Raw genomic sequence first — 17,168 nt, 5'->3', positions numbered from 1 at the left:
GAAGATGGACTCGCGCAGGAGGAGGTAGCTGTCTGGCGTCATGGTGACGTCGATGGCAGAGTGGCCAGACAAGGTAGAAGCCTCAATATGATCTGAAGACGGACCTGTGGAAGATTGCGGCGACGACACACGAGTGCGTCTGACCGGATTGTGCCCCAGACCCGGTATGTGGCTCGGCTGGGGCTTCCGGCTTTTGATGTTAGGCTTAGGTGAGTGGTTTGGGTAGTGCCCAGCTAGCACCCCTTCTTCTTATGGATAGGAGTAGCGGCATATGTTGCCAAGATGATGGATTCAGGTATATTATTTGTAATACTTTGTAAGGTTCTCGAGAATAATCAATAAAGTGGCCGTATGCATCTCCCAGATGTAGAGGCGGGGTCATCCTCCTTTTCTATAAAAAAATCCGCTGCCTCCATCGAAGCATCCATGATGTTGCAAAGAAAGGGCGCAAACCTTAGTGTCAGCAACCAGTCCTGATTGATCAACTCACGTTTTCTTGACGAATCAACTCGACAGATGAAGAAATAAACGGTTTAAAGGTTCCGTGCTGTACAGTTTGGAAAAAAGGAAGTCAGATCAGGATTGTGATACATAAATGTACGTGATGGCATTGGACTTAGAAAATCAGGTACTGACCCTGACAGATTGTGGTGAGATACATCCCTGGAAATGCAAAGTAACATAAACCACTTACAAACAGATGTTTAAGTATGATAGAATAAATTCCTCTGTTTTGCACCATGAATTTTTGATTGAGATATTTAGTAATTCAAGCTTAAGAAATTGCCATGTTCGAATAAGTCAGACACATACTGTTTAACAATAAAAATCAACTGATACAATGATAATTTTAATAAGATAGCTTTGAGGTCCTGTGGTAATTTGTTACTGTGGTTTAGAAACAGACAGAGCATTGAGCTGTCAATACATGTCCAAAAATGCAAACACTGTTAATTCAGCTTGATTAACTCAGGGATGACTTCCGCCGTGATATGCTTCCAAATATTGGTGATCTTTTCACCATTAGCATACGCATCATGCACCAGATGGCCCTTGCATGGAGATGGTGTGTGAAATAGGGACAATGTCCATAGGATGCACGTCCAGCAGCTAAGCACTGGCCCGGAACACCGCGGTGGCATCGTCACCCAGCTCAATATTGGTGAGCGCAGGGAAGAGACACTTGTCCACATCGTTTAGAGGGAGCACTGAACCATGACAAGGCTCATCTGCCAAGTCCAATGCATCAACTGATTCCATCGAAAAATTGGTACTTTGCAGTGAGTTTTTGTATTTGTTCCCGATATTTCCCATTCCCTGAAAAGAGAGATAGCAACAACGAACTAGTTGAAGCTTCAAGTGAGATGCTCTTCCCATCAATTTTAGACATATATTTTCCGGCCTTGACTATCTCCCCCTTTTCCAATAAAGTTCTGATGACATCATTTATAAGACGAGAGGTGAGAGCACAACCACTCTTCTCCATTGATGAGAACATACTGTCAGCTTCCTCCACTGCTCCTTCTTTTAGAAGATTTTGTATTATTACTCCATAAGTGGAAGCATTAGGCACCAACCCGCTGGCTGGTAATGCAGCAAACAGATCATTAGCTTCTTCCTTTCTTTGAACCTTGTACAATGCATTGATCATGGTATTGAGTGTTGTGATATTGAACTTCACATTCATTGCACATAATTTTTGGAATAGGACGATCGCTTCATTCGCGCAATTATTTCTACAAAGTCATCCCAAGAATTATATTATATGTAGAAATGCTCACAATTATTCTACTTTCGATAATCTCACGGAACATTTTCTTTGCAGCAGCAGTTCTCAACATGTCTCTGAACAGAATCAACCCATTATCGATCCGTCCACTTTTACAATATCCACTGACAAGTGTACTATATGTAACGACATTAGGCTCAATGCCAGCTGATACCATGGCATCAAGTACTCCACATGCTTTGTCCATCTTGCCGACTAAGCAATATCCATCAATCAGCGTAGTAAACATAATGATATTAGGTTTCTCACCTATGTCTGTAACCAAGTCAAAGATATGGTGTGCATCCATAACCCTTCCTTCATTGCATAGACTGGCCATTATTGAACTGAACAATGCAATGTTTGGACGAGCAATACCTTTATTCATCATTTTAGAAACTAACTCCTTCGCTTTCGCCAAATCACCATGTGTACATAAGCCCTGAACTAGGGAGTGATAAACAACTGTGTTCGGTTGTACTCCCGTGCCAATCATCTGAGTGAACTTATCCATAGCATCAGCCAGCCTACCCATTCTACAAAGTGCAGATAATAGAGCTGAATAGGTGAATACATCCGGACTCAGTCCTTGTCCCCGCATGTCAGTAAGTACGAGCATAGCTTCATCAATCATTCCTTGTTTAGCATATGCATCAATTAATATGGTGAAAATTTGGCAGTTGGCTACAATACCGTCGCCTTCCATTAAATTAAGGAGACTCATCATATCAGCAAATCTTCCTTCATTGGCATACACACGAAGAAGAAGAATGTAGGAGACAATATTAGGTTTGTGGCCCTTTGCAGCCATGGAAAAGAAAATTTCTGCAGCTTCTTTGCTTCTTCCATGCTTGCAAAGGGAGCCCATGAACGAGTTCCAAGTGAAAATATCTGGTATAAGACCCCGGCTTGTCATTTCTCTGAACACTTTACCCGCCTCTTTCCACCGGCCCAAAGTTGAATATCCATGGATCATACTATTACATATCATTTTATCCGGTCGGACACCATTATCGACCATTGGCCGAAGGACCAGTTCTGTCTTGTCCATTGCTCCTGCCTTGCACATTGCATTGATAATCGAGTTATATGGCACCACATTAGGCACAACCCGAGTAAATTGCAGAAAACCACCAGTTTGAGGGCTAGGTTAGCAGAAATCACTACGTTACAGTTTCTTGGCAAAAAACACCACCTCTCTCGTAAACATTTTGCAAATACCACTGATCGGCGGATCGGGCACCGATAAGTGGATTTATGACAGGTGGGGCCCATTTTTTGCCGACGTGGCACTGTCGGCTAGTCGGACAGCCATTAGACGCCGTTAGACGGCGCCATTCGTTATGTTTCCTCTTATCCCCCCGCTTCCCCCGTTTCCCCCTTCTTCTCCCCTGTTCCCGCTCGTGCGGCGCACCGTCCCCGCCCCCGTCGTAGACATGAGCCCGGCGAAATCGAGCGATGCTGGCGGCGGCGCCCCGCCGTGCACTGGCAAGATGTGCGGGAGCTCGAACCCTACGAAGGCGACAGCAGAAGAAGAGGAGGAGGAGGAGGGCCCGCAGTACTCGGCGGAATTCCGGGCGGCCAGATCTTTCGCCGCGGCGGTGAAGGCAAATCCAGTTGGAAGCCAGCACATTGCTTCATCTTTCGGCGGCGTCTAGTGAGATCCCAATCCCATTCCCCTCCCCAATCCTATTCCCCTTCTGTTTCTAGGGTTAGGGTTAATGTAGTTCTAGGGTTTGTGTGTGTTATAGTTTTGTAATTATAATGATATAGTTATTTAATTAGATGCTTACAACTAGGGTTTATGTAAATAGAAGGATATGAATTGTTGCACTCAAGTGATGTTCTGCTCTGGTCTCCAGTAGCTTGCTTCACTTTCCCTTAAGTACTTATAGTGCACTATTGTATTATTATTTGCAGTCTTGAAGATGAGGTTTGGGAATTGAGGCTGCATTTTCATGATAGAGATAATATTGAAAGGAGTATTATGATGTCAGACATCACATATTACAATTTGGTAGCACTGATGGAGACAGAAGGGTATGGTTTTAGAGATTATATGTATTATGTGAGGGACCCTGGGCTAGGGATTGAAGGAATGGAAGAAATAGATGATGATGGTAAGTTAGAGGAAATTTTAGACCACATAGCAGAGCAGAATAACAAGATATTGAATGTGACAATAGTTAGGGCCAGTGCAGAGAAAGTTCCCAATATAAATACCAGTGTTAATGTCATTGAGCTGCAGACCCCAATAGAACAAATTGGAGAGCCCAAACTGTATCAGGTTGATGATGAAGGAGTGCTGTTCAATGCTGAAAATGTGCATGTAGAAGCTGAGAGTTGTGATGCAGGAGGAGAACAAGAGTCAATGCCCTTGCAGTTTGACAAACAGCAGAGTAGAATAAATGTGAGCCTGGAACCTACTTTAGGTGATGCAGTAGTGGAAGAATACCATGTGACTGACAATTCAGAGGAGCAACTATTAATAGAGCAAGAAATGGAGGAGAAAAGGATAAAGGAAATTGAAATGTTTAGGAAGAACAAGAAGGAAAGAGTGAAGGAGACTTGTTTGAACAGGAAAGCTGCAGCGATGGACAATGAAGAGGATAGTGATGATGATGATCTGATAGAATATGGTGATAACATAGCTAGGCTTGAGGAGATGAGAAGACAGAGGAATGATCCAGAACTTCATTTTGAAGGGAACACAGATGTTGAGGAAATGTGTGACTCAAAGGTGGATGATGAGCTGTATGTGCCACAAGGTGAAGAAGAGGATGTAGAGGAGGAGGAGGAGGAATTGGAGGAAGAGGAACAAGAGGATGAGCTAGGGCAAGATGTACCAAACAAGAGAAGGGCCAAGAGACAAAGAAAAGGCCCAACAAGCAATTCACATGGGAGTATAGAACACATGTTTGAGGAGGACTGGATTCCATCATCTGGTGAGGACAAGAAACCACAAGACCTTGGTGTGGAAGATGATGATGGTGCTGAGGCATTGGCATATGTGTTGCCCAATGGTAGAAAAAGCAGAGCGAAGAAGATGAAGAAGAGGTTATGGTTTGATGAGCACAGAGCTCATCCAGAGGAGAAATTTGTGAAGCATCTTTGCTTCTTAAATGTGTACCAGTTCAGAACTGCACTTCAAACCCTGCACATTGCTCAAAATAGGAACTTTGTCTACCATAGAAACTGCAGTGATAGGGTGATAGCACATTGCATAGATGAGCAATGCCCCATCTATATAGCAGCTTCTCAGATTGCAAATGAGAAGTCATTTACAATTAGGAAGCTGTATTTAGTGCACACATGCCCTTCTATGTCAGATAACACTAAAGTCACTGCTAAGTGGGTTTCAAAATTCTGTGAGGAGGCTATCAGAAATGACCCATGCAAAACAATCACAACTATTATTAATACTGCAAAGAGCAAGTATGGTGTGGAAATATCAACACACATGGCATACAGGGCAAAGTGGGTAGCAAAGGCTGTTGTGTTAGGAGACCAGAAAACCCAGTACACCAGGATTAGGGATTACAGGCTGTGTTGGATACAAATCCAGGTTCAAGATACATTGTGACAACAAGTTATCTGAAGGAGCATCCAAGCACTAACCCTAGGTTTCATGCACTGTTCATATGCTTGAATGGATGCAAAGAAGGGTTTCTCAATGGCTGCAGACCATTCATAGGTAAGTCAATAGTATTTGTGCTAAGTGCTACTAATGTTTGATTTCATGTGCTCATCAATTGTGATTTCATTTATTTGTTGTAGGTCTGGATGGTTGTTTCATCAAGCTCACTACTGGTCAACAAATTCTAGCTACAACTGGAAGAGATGGGAACAATAATATTTTTCCCATTGCTTTTGGAATTGTTGATAAGGAGGACACTAACTCCTGGACCTAGTTTTTATACTAGTTGAGACAAGCATTAGGTGGAGAATCTGGGAAGTTTGGGAACTACACAATCATTTCAGATAGGCAGAAGGTAATCAGTTGTAATTACTTTCTTGTATTTACTTCTTGTACTATCACACACACATGGCCTTTTAAATGCCATTACCAGAGTGTTTCCCAATTGTCCCCAAAGGTTTTGTCTTAGACATATCTACCAGAACTTTCAAAATGCTGGGTTTAGAGGGCCTGAATTAAAGCAATACATGGATGCAGCTAGTTATTCATGCACTGAACATGGTTTTAAAACTGCAATGGCTGAATTAAAGAATGAGAGTGAGGCTGCTTGGGAATGGCTAAGCAAAATACCTAAACACACTTGGGCCAGACATGCAATGGATATGAACTGCAAAACAGACTTAGTTGTTAACAATTTAAGTGAGGTTTTCAACAAGTGGGTTCTAGATGTCAGGGCTAAACCAATTAGGACCATGGTGGATGGAATTAGGACAAAGTTAATGGTCAAGTTCAATGCAAATAGAACAAAGACTGAGACTGTAAGATGAGAAATTTCCAACATATGCTGAGAAATTAGAGGAAGCAAAGAAGTTTGCAAGGAACTGTCATGCTTTGATGGCTGGGCCCAATCTTTACCAAGTCACTAGTGGGGAGAGAACTTATGCTGTGAACCTACAACATAGGACTTGTGGGTGCAAGAAGTGGGATATGACAACAGTTCCTTGCAATCATGTTGTTTCTGCCATACACAAGGCTAAGCTTCAGCCAAAGGACTTTGTTCATGATTTCTTCAAAAAAAGATGTACCTGGCAGCTTACAGTCCCATTATATATGTTGTACCTAGACCTGATATGTGGCCAAGGACAAACAGTATGGACATTGAGGCTCCAGTTTTCAAAGAACACAAGGGAAGGGCACAGACTAAGAGGAGAAAGGGCCAATATGAGAAGCCAGCTCCCAAAGACACCTCAAGGATGGCCTCAATTACCTGCTCTAATTGCAAAAAGGTTGGCCATAGATACACCAACTGTAATGATGCTTTGAATCCATCACTGGCAATGAGAAAGAACATGCATGAGGTAACTAATGTACTAATATTGACTAAATTTCATCTTCCTGTTCATCTGTGCAGTTCTTACACTATTTGATCTTTTTGTAGCCAAACAGCAGCTCCTATGAACCTGATGCAGCCACACCAGCAAGGAGGGCCTCTTCTGCTGCTACTACTACAACAGGAGCAAAGAAGAGGGCCTCTAGTGCTGCTGATGCTGCTACTGCACCACCACCAGCACAGAGGGCCTCCTCTTCTTCTGCTACAGCACCTGGACCAGCAAAGAAGAGGGCCTCCTCTTCTTCTGCTACAGCACCTGGACCAGCAAAGAAGAGGGCCTCATCTTCTTCTGCTACAGCACCTGGACCAGCAAAGAAGAGGGCCTCTTCTTCTTCTGCTACAGCACCTGGACCAGCAAAGAAGAGGGCCTCTTCTTCTTCTGCTGCACCACCAAGGAGGACAGCTGCTGGTAGTTCATCAGCTGCTACAAAGGGTAAAACAATAGTAACTAGATCTTCAGCTGCTGCAAATGGAGCAAGGGCATCTTTCTTGCCTCCAAGGCCAATTGGTGTTTTCCAGAGAATTAGGAAGCCCACCCAGAAAATTAGAGATTACTTGACTGCTTCAGGTGCTCCATGGGAATGATGCATTTAGGTGTGTGAAAACTCTTGTGATGATGGTCAGTTTGGTTGTGTGAAAACTCTTGTGATGGTCAATTTGGTTGTGTCAAACTATTGTCGATTTGGTTGTGTGAAACTATTGTCATGGTCATGTAGTTGAGTTGTTTAAGTTAAGTTGTGATACTATGATGCTTCAAGTATTTTATGATTAAGATTAAGACCAAATCTGTCCTGGTGCATTTTTTGATGATGAGGTTATCATACATTTCGTGATGATGAGGCTAGATGTCGACAAAATCATCAAAGATGCCAAAACAATCTAATGATGGCTAGATGTCGACAAAATCATCAAAGATGCCAAAACAATCTAGTGATGGCTAGATGTCGACAAAACCATCAAAGATGCCAAAAAACCCTAGGTGATGGCTAGATGTCGACAAAACCATCAAAGATGCCTAAAAACCCTATTTGATGCCTAGATGTCGACAAAACCACCAAAGATGCCTAAAAACCCCCATTTGATGCCTAGATGTCGACAAAACCACCAAAGATGCCTAAAAACCCTATTTGATGCCTAGATGTCGACAAAACCACCAAAGATGCCTAAAACCCCTATTTGATGCCTAGATGTCGACAAAACCACCAAAGATGCCTAAAAACCTTATTTGATGGCTAGATGTCGACTAAACCATCAAAGATGCCAAAATACCCTAATGAAGGCTAGATGTCGACAAAACCATCAAAGATGCCTAAAAACCATATTTGATGGCTAGATGTTGACAAAACCATCAAAGATGCCAAAATACCCTAATGAAGGCTAGATGTCGACAAAACCATCAAAGATGCCAAAATACCCTAATGAAGGCTAAATGTCGACAAAACCATCAAAGATGGCTCAAATACATAAATTCTAAACAGATCAGATTTCATCCATCAACTCTAAATACCATCACATTTAGCATTAATTCATATCCATACATAATCATAGTACTAGATTAGTACATTACAGATCCATAGTTCAGGAAATTAAAACCATAATCTCATTACAGCACAGCCAACCACACCCTACAAAAGGTAAGCAAATGCCAAATGATAGCGCCCTCTTCCACAGCTAGGTGATCATTCATTTAGGATGGCCTTGATCTCCCCAGCAGCTTCAAATGCTCTCCTCTAGCTTCACATTGCTCTCCTGCAGCTTCACATAGCTCTCTTCAGCACTCTTCTACAGCTCATCAATTTGGATCTGCAAGTTCTTCCTCTCTTCAGCTAGCTTGAGCTTCATGTTCCTAATGACACTGGCCTGAGCAGCTGCCAGGTTCTTCACCATATCATACTTCTCCTGCAACTTCTTGGTTTCAGCATCTGTCTTTTCTATCTCTACCCTATGTTGCTGGGCATCCACAAGTGCATTGACATCTTCAACCAGCTTCTCATAGCTGGCCTGCAGCTTATTCTTCTCTTGTGTCAGGTTATGAACTTCAAAAGAATTCATCAGAGTGTCCTCAGCCCTTTGTCTCTTGCTCTCTTCATACATCAACCATAACTTGTGCAATGCATTCTCAAGGGTATTGGGCCAAGCAGGATCAATCTATTGAATTAGTCCATAGTCTCTACCTTCCCAAAATAAGGTAGTATTCAAAACCATATTAAAACCTTTCATCACAACCAAAGCTAAACATACTATATTTAAAAGCTTCCAAGCTAAAGGTACATCATAAAGAAAGCAATGATGTGCTGCTATTAGGAATAAACTAACCCATGCATCCACTGTCCTTTAATATAATTAACATATTTGCCAGAGTAAAAAATGACTGCCTAAACACTGTCCTCAGAGTAAACAATGGCTGACTCAACACTCTCCTAAGAGTAAACAATGACTGCCTCAACAGTCTCCCAACTTAACAATAAATAAACAATGGCCAAATCCTAACAATGATTGTGCTGTCACTTAGAAGCATATACCTTCTCAGCGCAACAGAGAAACCTCCTGCCAATTAGAATTCCTTCAAAAGCAACGCGCCTCTCTACTAACTTCCCGTGACCATGGCACAAAACCAACATTTCATCTTCAGGGCCCTCGAAATCGGAGTCCTCAGTTGAAGCAGGGACCTGGGAGTGCAAAGAAATGCATAACATTTCATCAGCTAACACACAAGCTTCTTTGAGAAAAAAAATCCCCAAATCATAGAACAAACCCTAACCCTAACCCTAGGTCGAGGATTTTACCTGCATTCTGCCATCGTCAGAACTAGAGCTGATGTACTCCCTAGTGTGCTCGCTGCTATCGTCGCTTTCACTCCAAGACACCATGACGATGCGGCGGCAGCGGCGCGACGCGGAGCGGAGCGGTGGCGGCGAGCAAGAATAGAGCGAGAGCGAGAGAAGAGTGAGAGTGAGTGAGAGAGAGAGAGAGACAGAGGAGCGAATCGCTTAAGTTCACAGTGCGACGGCGCCGTCTAACGGCGTCTAACGGCTGTCCGACCAGCCGACAGTGCCACTTCGGCAAAAAACGAGCCCCACCTGTCATAAATCCACTTATCGGTTCCCGATCCGCCGATCAGTGGTATTTGCAAAATGTTTACGAGAGAGGTGGTGTTTTTTACCAAGAAACTGTAACGTAGTGATTTTTGCTAACCTAGTCCTCAAACTGGAGGTTTTCTGCAATTTACTCGCACAACCCCTTGCCAGGTCATTTCATGGAATAGATTGCATGCCTTGCCTACTTCCCCTTCCTTAAAGAAGCCATTGATGACCGTGCTATATGACAGCACACAGGGGGAGCAATCATCTCCTTTTGCCATCACCTGGAGCAGGCCGAGCGCTTGCTGTCTCCTGCTGTCATCACATATGCTCTTCAGAACTATATTGTATGAGAAGAAATTTGGCACATAGCCGAGGACAGACGTCCTGTGAAGCAGCACGTCCACAACTTCATATGTCCGTTTTGCACGGCAGAGGCACTTGAGGAAGGTGCTGGCGACAACCTCATTTGTTTTGAGGCTGGTTCTTAGGAGGCGGCCGAAGTAGGCAAGCCCTAGGTCAGGACGTTCTCACGCGGCAGTAGCAGTTCATCAGGATGGCGTAGGTGTTGGACTGTGGGCGGCGCCACCCGCCGGCCGGCTTCTTCTCGGCATACACGGTTGAAGAGTGTGAGGGCAAGGGAGGGGGCCGTCTCTCCAGGCGTCGGTGTCCCGCGCACGGGCATGGCCGGTGAGGAAGGCTTTCAGGGCTTGCTCCGGGACCGGAGTGGACTGCCGCAGCAATTGGTCGAACAGGTGGTGTGTGTCTTCCGGGCTGAGCGTCCCGGCGCGGACGCGCTCTGCGGCAGCGGAAAAGGCGGCGTCCGAAGACCAGGAGCGTGAGGGCGGCGAGGTGGAAATGCAGGAGTAGGAGCGGCGGCGGCGGAGGTGGAGGCAGGACATCGGCATAGAGAAGGACGAGTGGCGGAGGAGGCGAGACGGGCACTGTGCGCTTACTGGACTGGAACTGGTATTGCTTTGCTTTGCTTGTGAAGGCATACCGCATACATATTGTGATCGAAACTATTGATCCAAAGGTTCTAATCCACGCATGACACTTGATTAAAGGCTCAACTCATTCATCGTGCATAAATCGTCCAAAGAGTGTTGTGATACTATCACATACTCCCTCCGTTCCTAAATATAAGTCTTTTTAGACATTTCAAACAGACTACAATATACGGATGTATGTAGACATATTTTAAAGGGTAGATTCACTCATTTTGCTTTGTATATAGTCACTTGTTGGAATCTCTAGAAAGACTTATACTCCCTCCGTTCCAAAATGTAGGTCGTCGGGGCTTCCGTCCCGACCAGGTGAAAACGTGACAATTGACCTGAATACCCCCTTTCAAAATTTGAATCCGATCGATCGTCTTCTACCTCCATCGTCTTCCACCTCCGCCCCCACCCTCCACCTCCTCCGCCCCCTGCCCAGGCGCTGCCGCCGCCGGAGTAGAGCTGGTGCTCTGCTGTCGCCCACGCGCATCGGCTCCTCCTGGCCCGCGCCCAGGTGGAGGCGAGCACAGGCTGTTCCTCCACCTCCACCTCTGTCCCCACCTCCGGCCACTGCATCCAGGCGCAGGCGCTCCTCCTCTCCCACGTCCAGGAGCTGCTGCTGGGCTCGGCTGGTGCCCAGGTTCATCTCCTCTCTCTGATCATTTGATCCTCTACTGAAGCACATCTCTCTGTTGTTGCTGGAAACGAACTGCAAGCATAAACAATACTCAAGTCATTCAAGAGATGTGCTCTCCTGGAGTAATTCAGAACTGCCAGCATTTGATTGAAGAAATGTTTGCTGCCAATAATTCAACAAATAATTTGAACAAGTTAACTGAATTTGGCAGAATAATTCAGAGATATCACTAAGTTTGAACTGGTAATTTGATTCAAGTGATGGAGTACTGATGGAGTACCGATGGAGTACTGATGGAGTAAATAATTTGATTCAAGTGATAGAGTACTGATGGAGTAAATAAATTGAACAAAAGGACTAGCAGATCATAAACTGTAGCATTTCAGACAATAGGAGTACCAGACCAAACTGTATTAACTGTTGACTGTGCATCATTTATTCTGAAAATTCTGAAAGAACCTCTGCAATAGGAGTAAAATCATAGACTGAAAATGTTGTCATCTGGATTACACATATTCTTTTTCTCATTAAAGGATCATGAGAGACAGCTACTGAAAACAGACTGGAGTACATTGTTTTTCTGAGAACACACACACAACAAAAATAGGTTCATGACTGGAGTAGTACTGTAATAAGACCTGACAAAACATCTTTTGGCTGGGAGAGATTTGAGTATTTTTACATCATTGCTAAGAGATTTTATTACTGTAATAAGACCTGCATAAGTCAAATGGAAATTAAATGGAGAGATTTGAGTATTTTTACATCATTGTATAAGGCCTGCATAAGTCAAATGGAGAGATTTGATTATTTTTACATCATTGCTAAGAGATTTTATTATTGGCTGAGAGAGATTTGAGTAAATTCAGTTTGCATAAGTCAAATGGAAATTGAATGCATCAGTACTTTCAAATTATTGCAGTGAATACCATTGACAGAATAAATGACAAAAACTTCATTGAAATGGAGTAAATGACAGAATTTGGTCAAATTGCTAGGAAGCTTCATTCCTAGCTACTCAAAATAAGTACTGCTACATACTCCTAACTTAATGGAGTATGTCTTCAAATATTCCTTGCGGTAGCATTTCAGGCAAAAATTCTGAAATTTTTAACTGAAAAATTCTACTCGAAAAAGTAGAAAGAAGGGCTAGGAAGTGATACTCCTACATTACTTTAACAACATTACTTTAATTTAGGAGTATTAATTTGGAAACAAACAATAAATGATACTCCTACATTACTTTAACAACATTACTTTAATGATACTCAAATTGGAGTGTTAATTTGGAAAGGATCAATACTCCACTTGCGACACTTGCTACTACAGTAGTTACACTTGCTACTGATGAACCTCAACTAGAACCTTCTGGATATTTTGACAGTTAAAGTTTTAGTTAATTTCAGTTGAAGGAAAAGTTTCATGTACTACTCCAAGTCCTACACTAAACTACTCCAAGATCATTTTCATTTCCATTTGATCATTTAATGTTAAACAAGCAGTGCAAGCGAGAGAATAGTGCAAACAAAGTATGCAAGAATGTGGTACTACTCCATTTGGTCATTTTCTTTTCCGAAATGTACTGTTGTGCATCTTGAAAGTTCAACCTCTTACCTTGAAAGTTCTTTTCAGTTGCCTGGAAAACATGGATCTCCCAGACCTCAACTACACCCCACCTTCAGAAGATGGAGATGAAATGGATGAAGATGTAAGAGATGAAATGGATGAAGATCTAGGAGATGAAATTGTTCAACATGCAGGTAAATGACTCAAATGATCATGAATAGATAGTAAACGACTCAAATGACTTGTATAAATGCATTGTTGTACTCCATTTGATCATATTTTTCTTTGTGCAGGTGTTGAGCAAGCAGTTCAGAAAAGGGATAGCCTAGATGGCAAACAAAAATATGCTGCCTATGTTGCAATGCATACATTGTGCATGAGTAGAGGGGGAAAGTTTCTTTGGAGTGGGTGTCTGGAATATACAAAGAATTTGGAAGAAAGCGATGGAGCAAATTGCTAAAGGTCTAGAGGTAGATGTTTCAAGTTAGAGGAAAGGAAATTGTGGAAGAAAGCCGAAAGACATCAATCTAGAGCAAATCCCTACCATCCCACCGAACAGGAGGTCTACTATCAGGTCACTTGCTTGGCAACTCCAGTGCAGCCCTACGACACTCCACCGGAAGTTCATGCTGAAGTTGATAAAGAGGCATACAAATAGTTTGAAGCCAGTTCTGGAAGAAAAGAACAAGAAGGATAGAATGAAATATTGCTTGTCAATGCTCCATGAGACAACAACACAAACTGAAAGGCCAAAATTCAAGACCATGCACAACATTATTCATATTGACAAGAAATGGTTCTATATGACCAAGAAAAAAAGGAACTATTATCTATTGTATGGGGAGGAAGAGCCTACGAGAACTCTGCAAAATGGCAGTTGTATTGGAAAGGTTATGTTCTTGACAGCTGTTGCTAGGCCGAGGTGGGATAATGAAGGAAATGTGACCTTCTCTGGAAAAATTGGAATTTGGCCATTTGTGAAAGAAGTTTCGGCTCAGAGGAGAAGCGACAACAGGCCCAGAGGAACATTGGAGACAAAGTCCATAAAAGTCAACAGGCAAGTAATGAGAGAGTTCATGATAGAGAACCTACTGCCAGCAATACAAGCATCTTGGCCTGAGAATGATGCTGGGCAAACCATCTATATACAGCAAGACAACGCTAAGCCTCATATCTTGCCTAACGACCCAGAATTTGTAGCAGCTGTGGAAAGAACTGGACTCGATATCCGACTAATTCAACAACCTGTCAATAGCCCTGATCTGAATGGCCTTGAGCTTGGGTTCTTCAACTCGTTGCAATCTCTAACAGATTGTCTAAGCCCTAGAACGCTTCAGGATCTTATCAAGGGTGTGCTAGATGAATTTGAAAACTATGAGGTTTACAAGCTGAACAGAGTTTTCCTATCTCTACAAGCTTGCATGATTGAAATCCTGAACCATGCAGGGGGCAATGGGTATAAAATACCCCATGCGAACAAGGAAAGGCTAGAGAACCTTGGGATGCTACCTCCAAGACTTACATGCCCTCGAGAGGTATATGCAAATGCCCTGCACAATCTTGGGATAATGGAGAGAGTTGCTTGTTGAGATGCTTGTCGAGATGCTTGAGGAGTAGCTTGTTGAGATGCTAGTTGAGATGCTTGAGGAGTTGCTTGTTGAGATGCTAGTTAAGATGCTTGAGGAGTTGCTTTTTGAGATGCTTGAGGATTTGCTTGTCGAGATGCTTGAGGAGTTGCTTGTTGAGATGCTTGTCGAGATGCTTGAGGAGTTGCTTGTTGAGATGCTTATCGAGATGCTTGTTGAGATGCTTGAGGAGTTGCTTGTCGAGATGCCCTGCACAAGACTGGTAAGCAAGTGAACAAATTCAGAACAAGACTGGAGTATATGTACGAGATACAAGTACTCCTACTAAACAAGACTGGAGTTTATGCAGAGATACAAGTACTCCTACTGGAATATCTAAACATGTTCGACTGCTTAAGCATGCAGAACAAGACTGAAGTACATAAACATGTTCGACTACAGAAGTTCCCTCGCCAAAGCAATGAACATTCATGACTAGCAAGGGGACTGCAAGATTAAGAAGCTACTCTGCACTCTACCTGCAGTAGATAAACAGACTGTATACATGGAGTATGTACTGAGATTGCAACAAACAAGAAGAACACATTTAGTCTGATTGTGTTATTGACAATTTAAAGCATTTTTTGCTACACACATTGTGAATGATGGCATGGTCTTACAGTAGCTGGAGCTTCCAAGACACTCAGGGCATTCCTCTGCAACTTCACCTCCACACCATTCTTCAGAACCTGCTTTTACGATAATATCTCAGGAATTAGAACAAGATACCACATTTGGTTGCTTGACTAGCTAATTTCTGAAAAGAAAAGTGAAGTCAAAAGAAATTATTTCTTTCACTCCATTGCAATTGTCAATCATTATAGAGAACCAGCCACTAGCTAAGTAGAGTTTCAGTGGGATGCCCAAAAAATAATTGGAAGCAAGAATCACTTTATAAGCAGAGTTTCAGTAGAATCTCAAGATTCATAGCAGAGTGAGAATCCAACATCTAATATCTGGAGGATTGGTGAACACTGAACATTTGATGCAGTTATATAAATCCAAAGCTATACTAAGTCACCAGCAGCAAGAATCACTTTATAACACAGCAAAAAATTGTAGCACAAGGTAACTACTCCAAGACTGAACTTAGCGCAGTAGGTGAAGCTGCCTCAGACATCATAACAGACGGGATATCACTTCAGCAAGGTCGATAACGGCCTAAACTTAGCGCAAGGCAACAAAGGTTCTTGGCACCGAAACAACCAAGACTGGATGTCCTGCTGCAATGGGGATAAGACTGGTTCCTGGCACCAAAACAAGACGAATCGCTCACCTGCAGTAATGGGACAGGAACTCCATGGTGAACCGCTTCATCTCCAGGTCGTCCCCGTTGTACGGCGCCGACGCCACGGAATTGTCCGCCACTAGTTCGTCCAGGCCGAGGTCCTTGGACCGGGAGTTGGACTGCTCAAGCACCCCGCGCCACATGGGCTACCAACCCAAGCACGGTGGCGGCACCTCCTGCGCCAGCACAGCCCCCGCGTCGCCGGAGGCGGGTACATGACCCGCCGCGCCAACTCCTTCAAGCGCTGCCCTGGCTGCGAGATCGAGCTCCAGATTAGCGGCTCCCCGCGCTCGCCACGGACCGACGGCCTGGGCAGCCCGCCCAAGGACACGGCGGAGGCCTCCTCCTCCAGCGCCTCCCCCGGGGGCCTCCACGACCAGCAACAACTCCGGTTCCACCTCTTCAAGCGCCCGGCCGGGCGCCGGCGGGGGCGCCGGTGACGTCGTGCTGGGCCTGGGGATCCGGGAGAGGAGGAAGCTCGGCAAACTGGTCTTCTTCGCCTTCTGTAGGGGTGGAGGTCGGAGCAAGGGAGGGGTGGATCCACCGGCACACGTAGATCGAGCACTCGCGCGCCTCCACCGCATAGAAGCTCGTCACCGGCGCAAAAAAAATCAATTTTTTTCAGCGGCGCATACAGACTGTGAGTGGAGGCGGGGTGGTGGAAGAGGCTGGCGACGTCAAGAGGGAGAGGCAGAGGGGAGACTGACGTCGAGGGGGAGTGGCGGAGGGGAGGCTGGCGATGGGGACGCGGGCCACCGGCGAGCGGATCTGGGAGAGTGACGGGGAGAGCGAGTGGAGCTAGCGGTGTGAGCGACTGAGCGAGCGAGCGGTGCGGACAGTGAACGAGCGATGCGGGAGGGCAAATTGGGAAAGCGAAAGAATTTCGTAAGGTGACGAAAATTACACTACGATCGCTTAAACGACCTACATTTCGGAACAGAAGGAGTATTTGGGATCCGAGGGAGTACCACTCTTTTGTTTCTGTCACATATACATGCCATTTTTTTTTATATTACAGTAACATCGATCACCAATTTTATTGAATATATGCGTATAAAAACTAAGAATATACAATATTCAACTCCCTCTGTTCACAAATATAATTGTTCCCATCAAAAAGTTATAACTGTGATAGATAATATTGAAAATAATAATTTTAATGTTTTCCACTTCTCAAAA

At 44.0% G+C, this 17,168-nt stretch overlaps 1 protein-coding gene and 1 pseudogene across 1 annotated transcript; both read right to left on the bottom strand.

The window, feature by feature from the left end:
- Nucleotides 1–1,246: 1,246 nt before the first annotated feature.
- Nucleotides 1,247–10,674, bottom strand: LOC109732034 (uncharacterized; annotated as a pseudogene).
- A 258-nt stretch (nucleotides 10,675–10,932) lies between these two features.
- Nucleotides 10,933–16,206, bottom strand: LOC141027698 (uncharacterized). Its single transcript, XM_073504939.1, has 7 exons — nucleotides 16,152–16,206; nucleotides 15,978–16,111; nucleotides 15,322–15,390; nucleotides 14,586–14,911; nucleotides 13,125–13,186; nucleotides 12,149–12,227; nucleotides 10,933–11,582 (listed from the first exon to the last, which is right to left on the bottom strand). Exons 1-7 carry the CDS (start codon nucleotides 16,204–16,206, stop codon nucleotides 11,516–11,518), a joined length of 792 nt encoding a protein of 263 aa, XP_073361040.1. The 3' UTR covers nucleotides 10,933–11,515.
- Between the last annotated feature and the right edge of the window lie 962 nt (nucleotides 16,207–17,168).

The sequence above is a fragment of the Aegilops tauschii genome, chromosome 1 (assembly GCF_002575655.3).
Source record: "Aegilops tauschii subsp. strangulata cultivar AL8/78 chromosome 1, Aet v6.0, whole genome shotgun sequence".
Taxonomy (NCBI): Eukaryota; Viridiplantae; Streptophyta; class Magnoliopsida; order Poales; family Poaceae; genus Aegilops; species Aegilops tauschii.
Note: the sequence above shows the minus strand (reverse complement) of the source record. Positions and strands in the feature narration are given on the sequence as shown.

What these genes read in the sequence shown, in the direction of transcription:
- LOC141027698 (XM_073504939.1), bottom strand. Translation starts at nt 16,206, where the DNA reads ATGTACCCGCCTCCGGCGACGCGGGGGCTGTGCTGGCGCAGGAGGTGC. An exon ending in AGGGCATGTAAGTCTTGGAG is followed by an intron (nt 13,187 to 14,585) that starts GTAGCATCCCAA and finishes CATCTTCTGAAG; the next exon opens with GTGGGGTGTAGTTGAGGTCT. An exon ending in GCCAAAAGATGTTTTGTCAG is followed by an intron (nt 11,583 to 12,148) that starts GTCTTATTACAG and finishes TTATGCTTGCAG; the next exon opens with TTCGTTTCCAGCAACAACAG.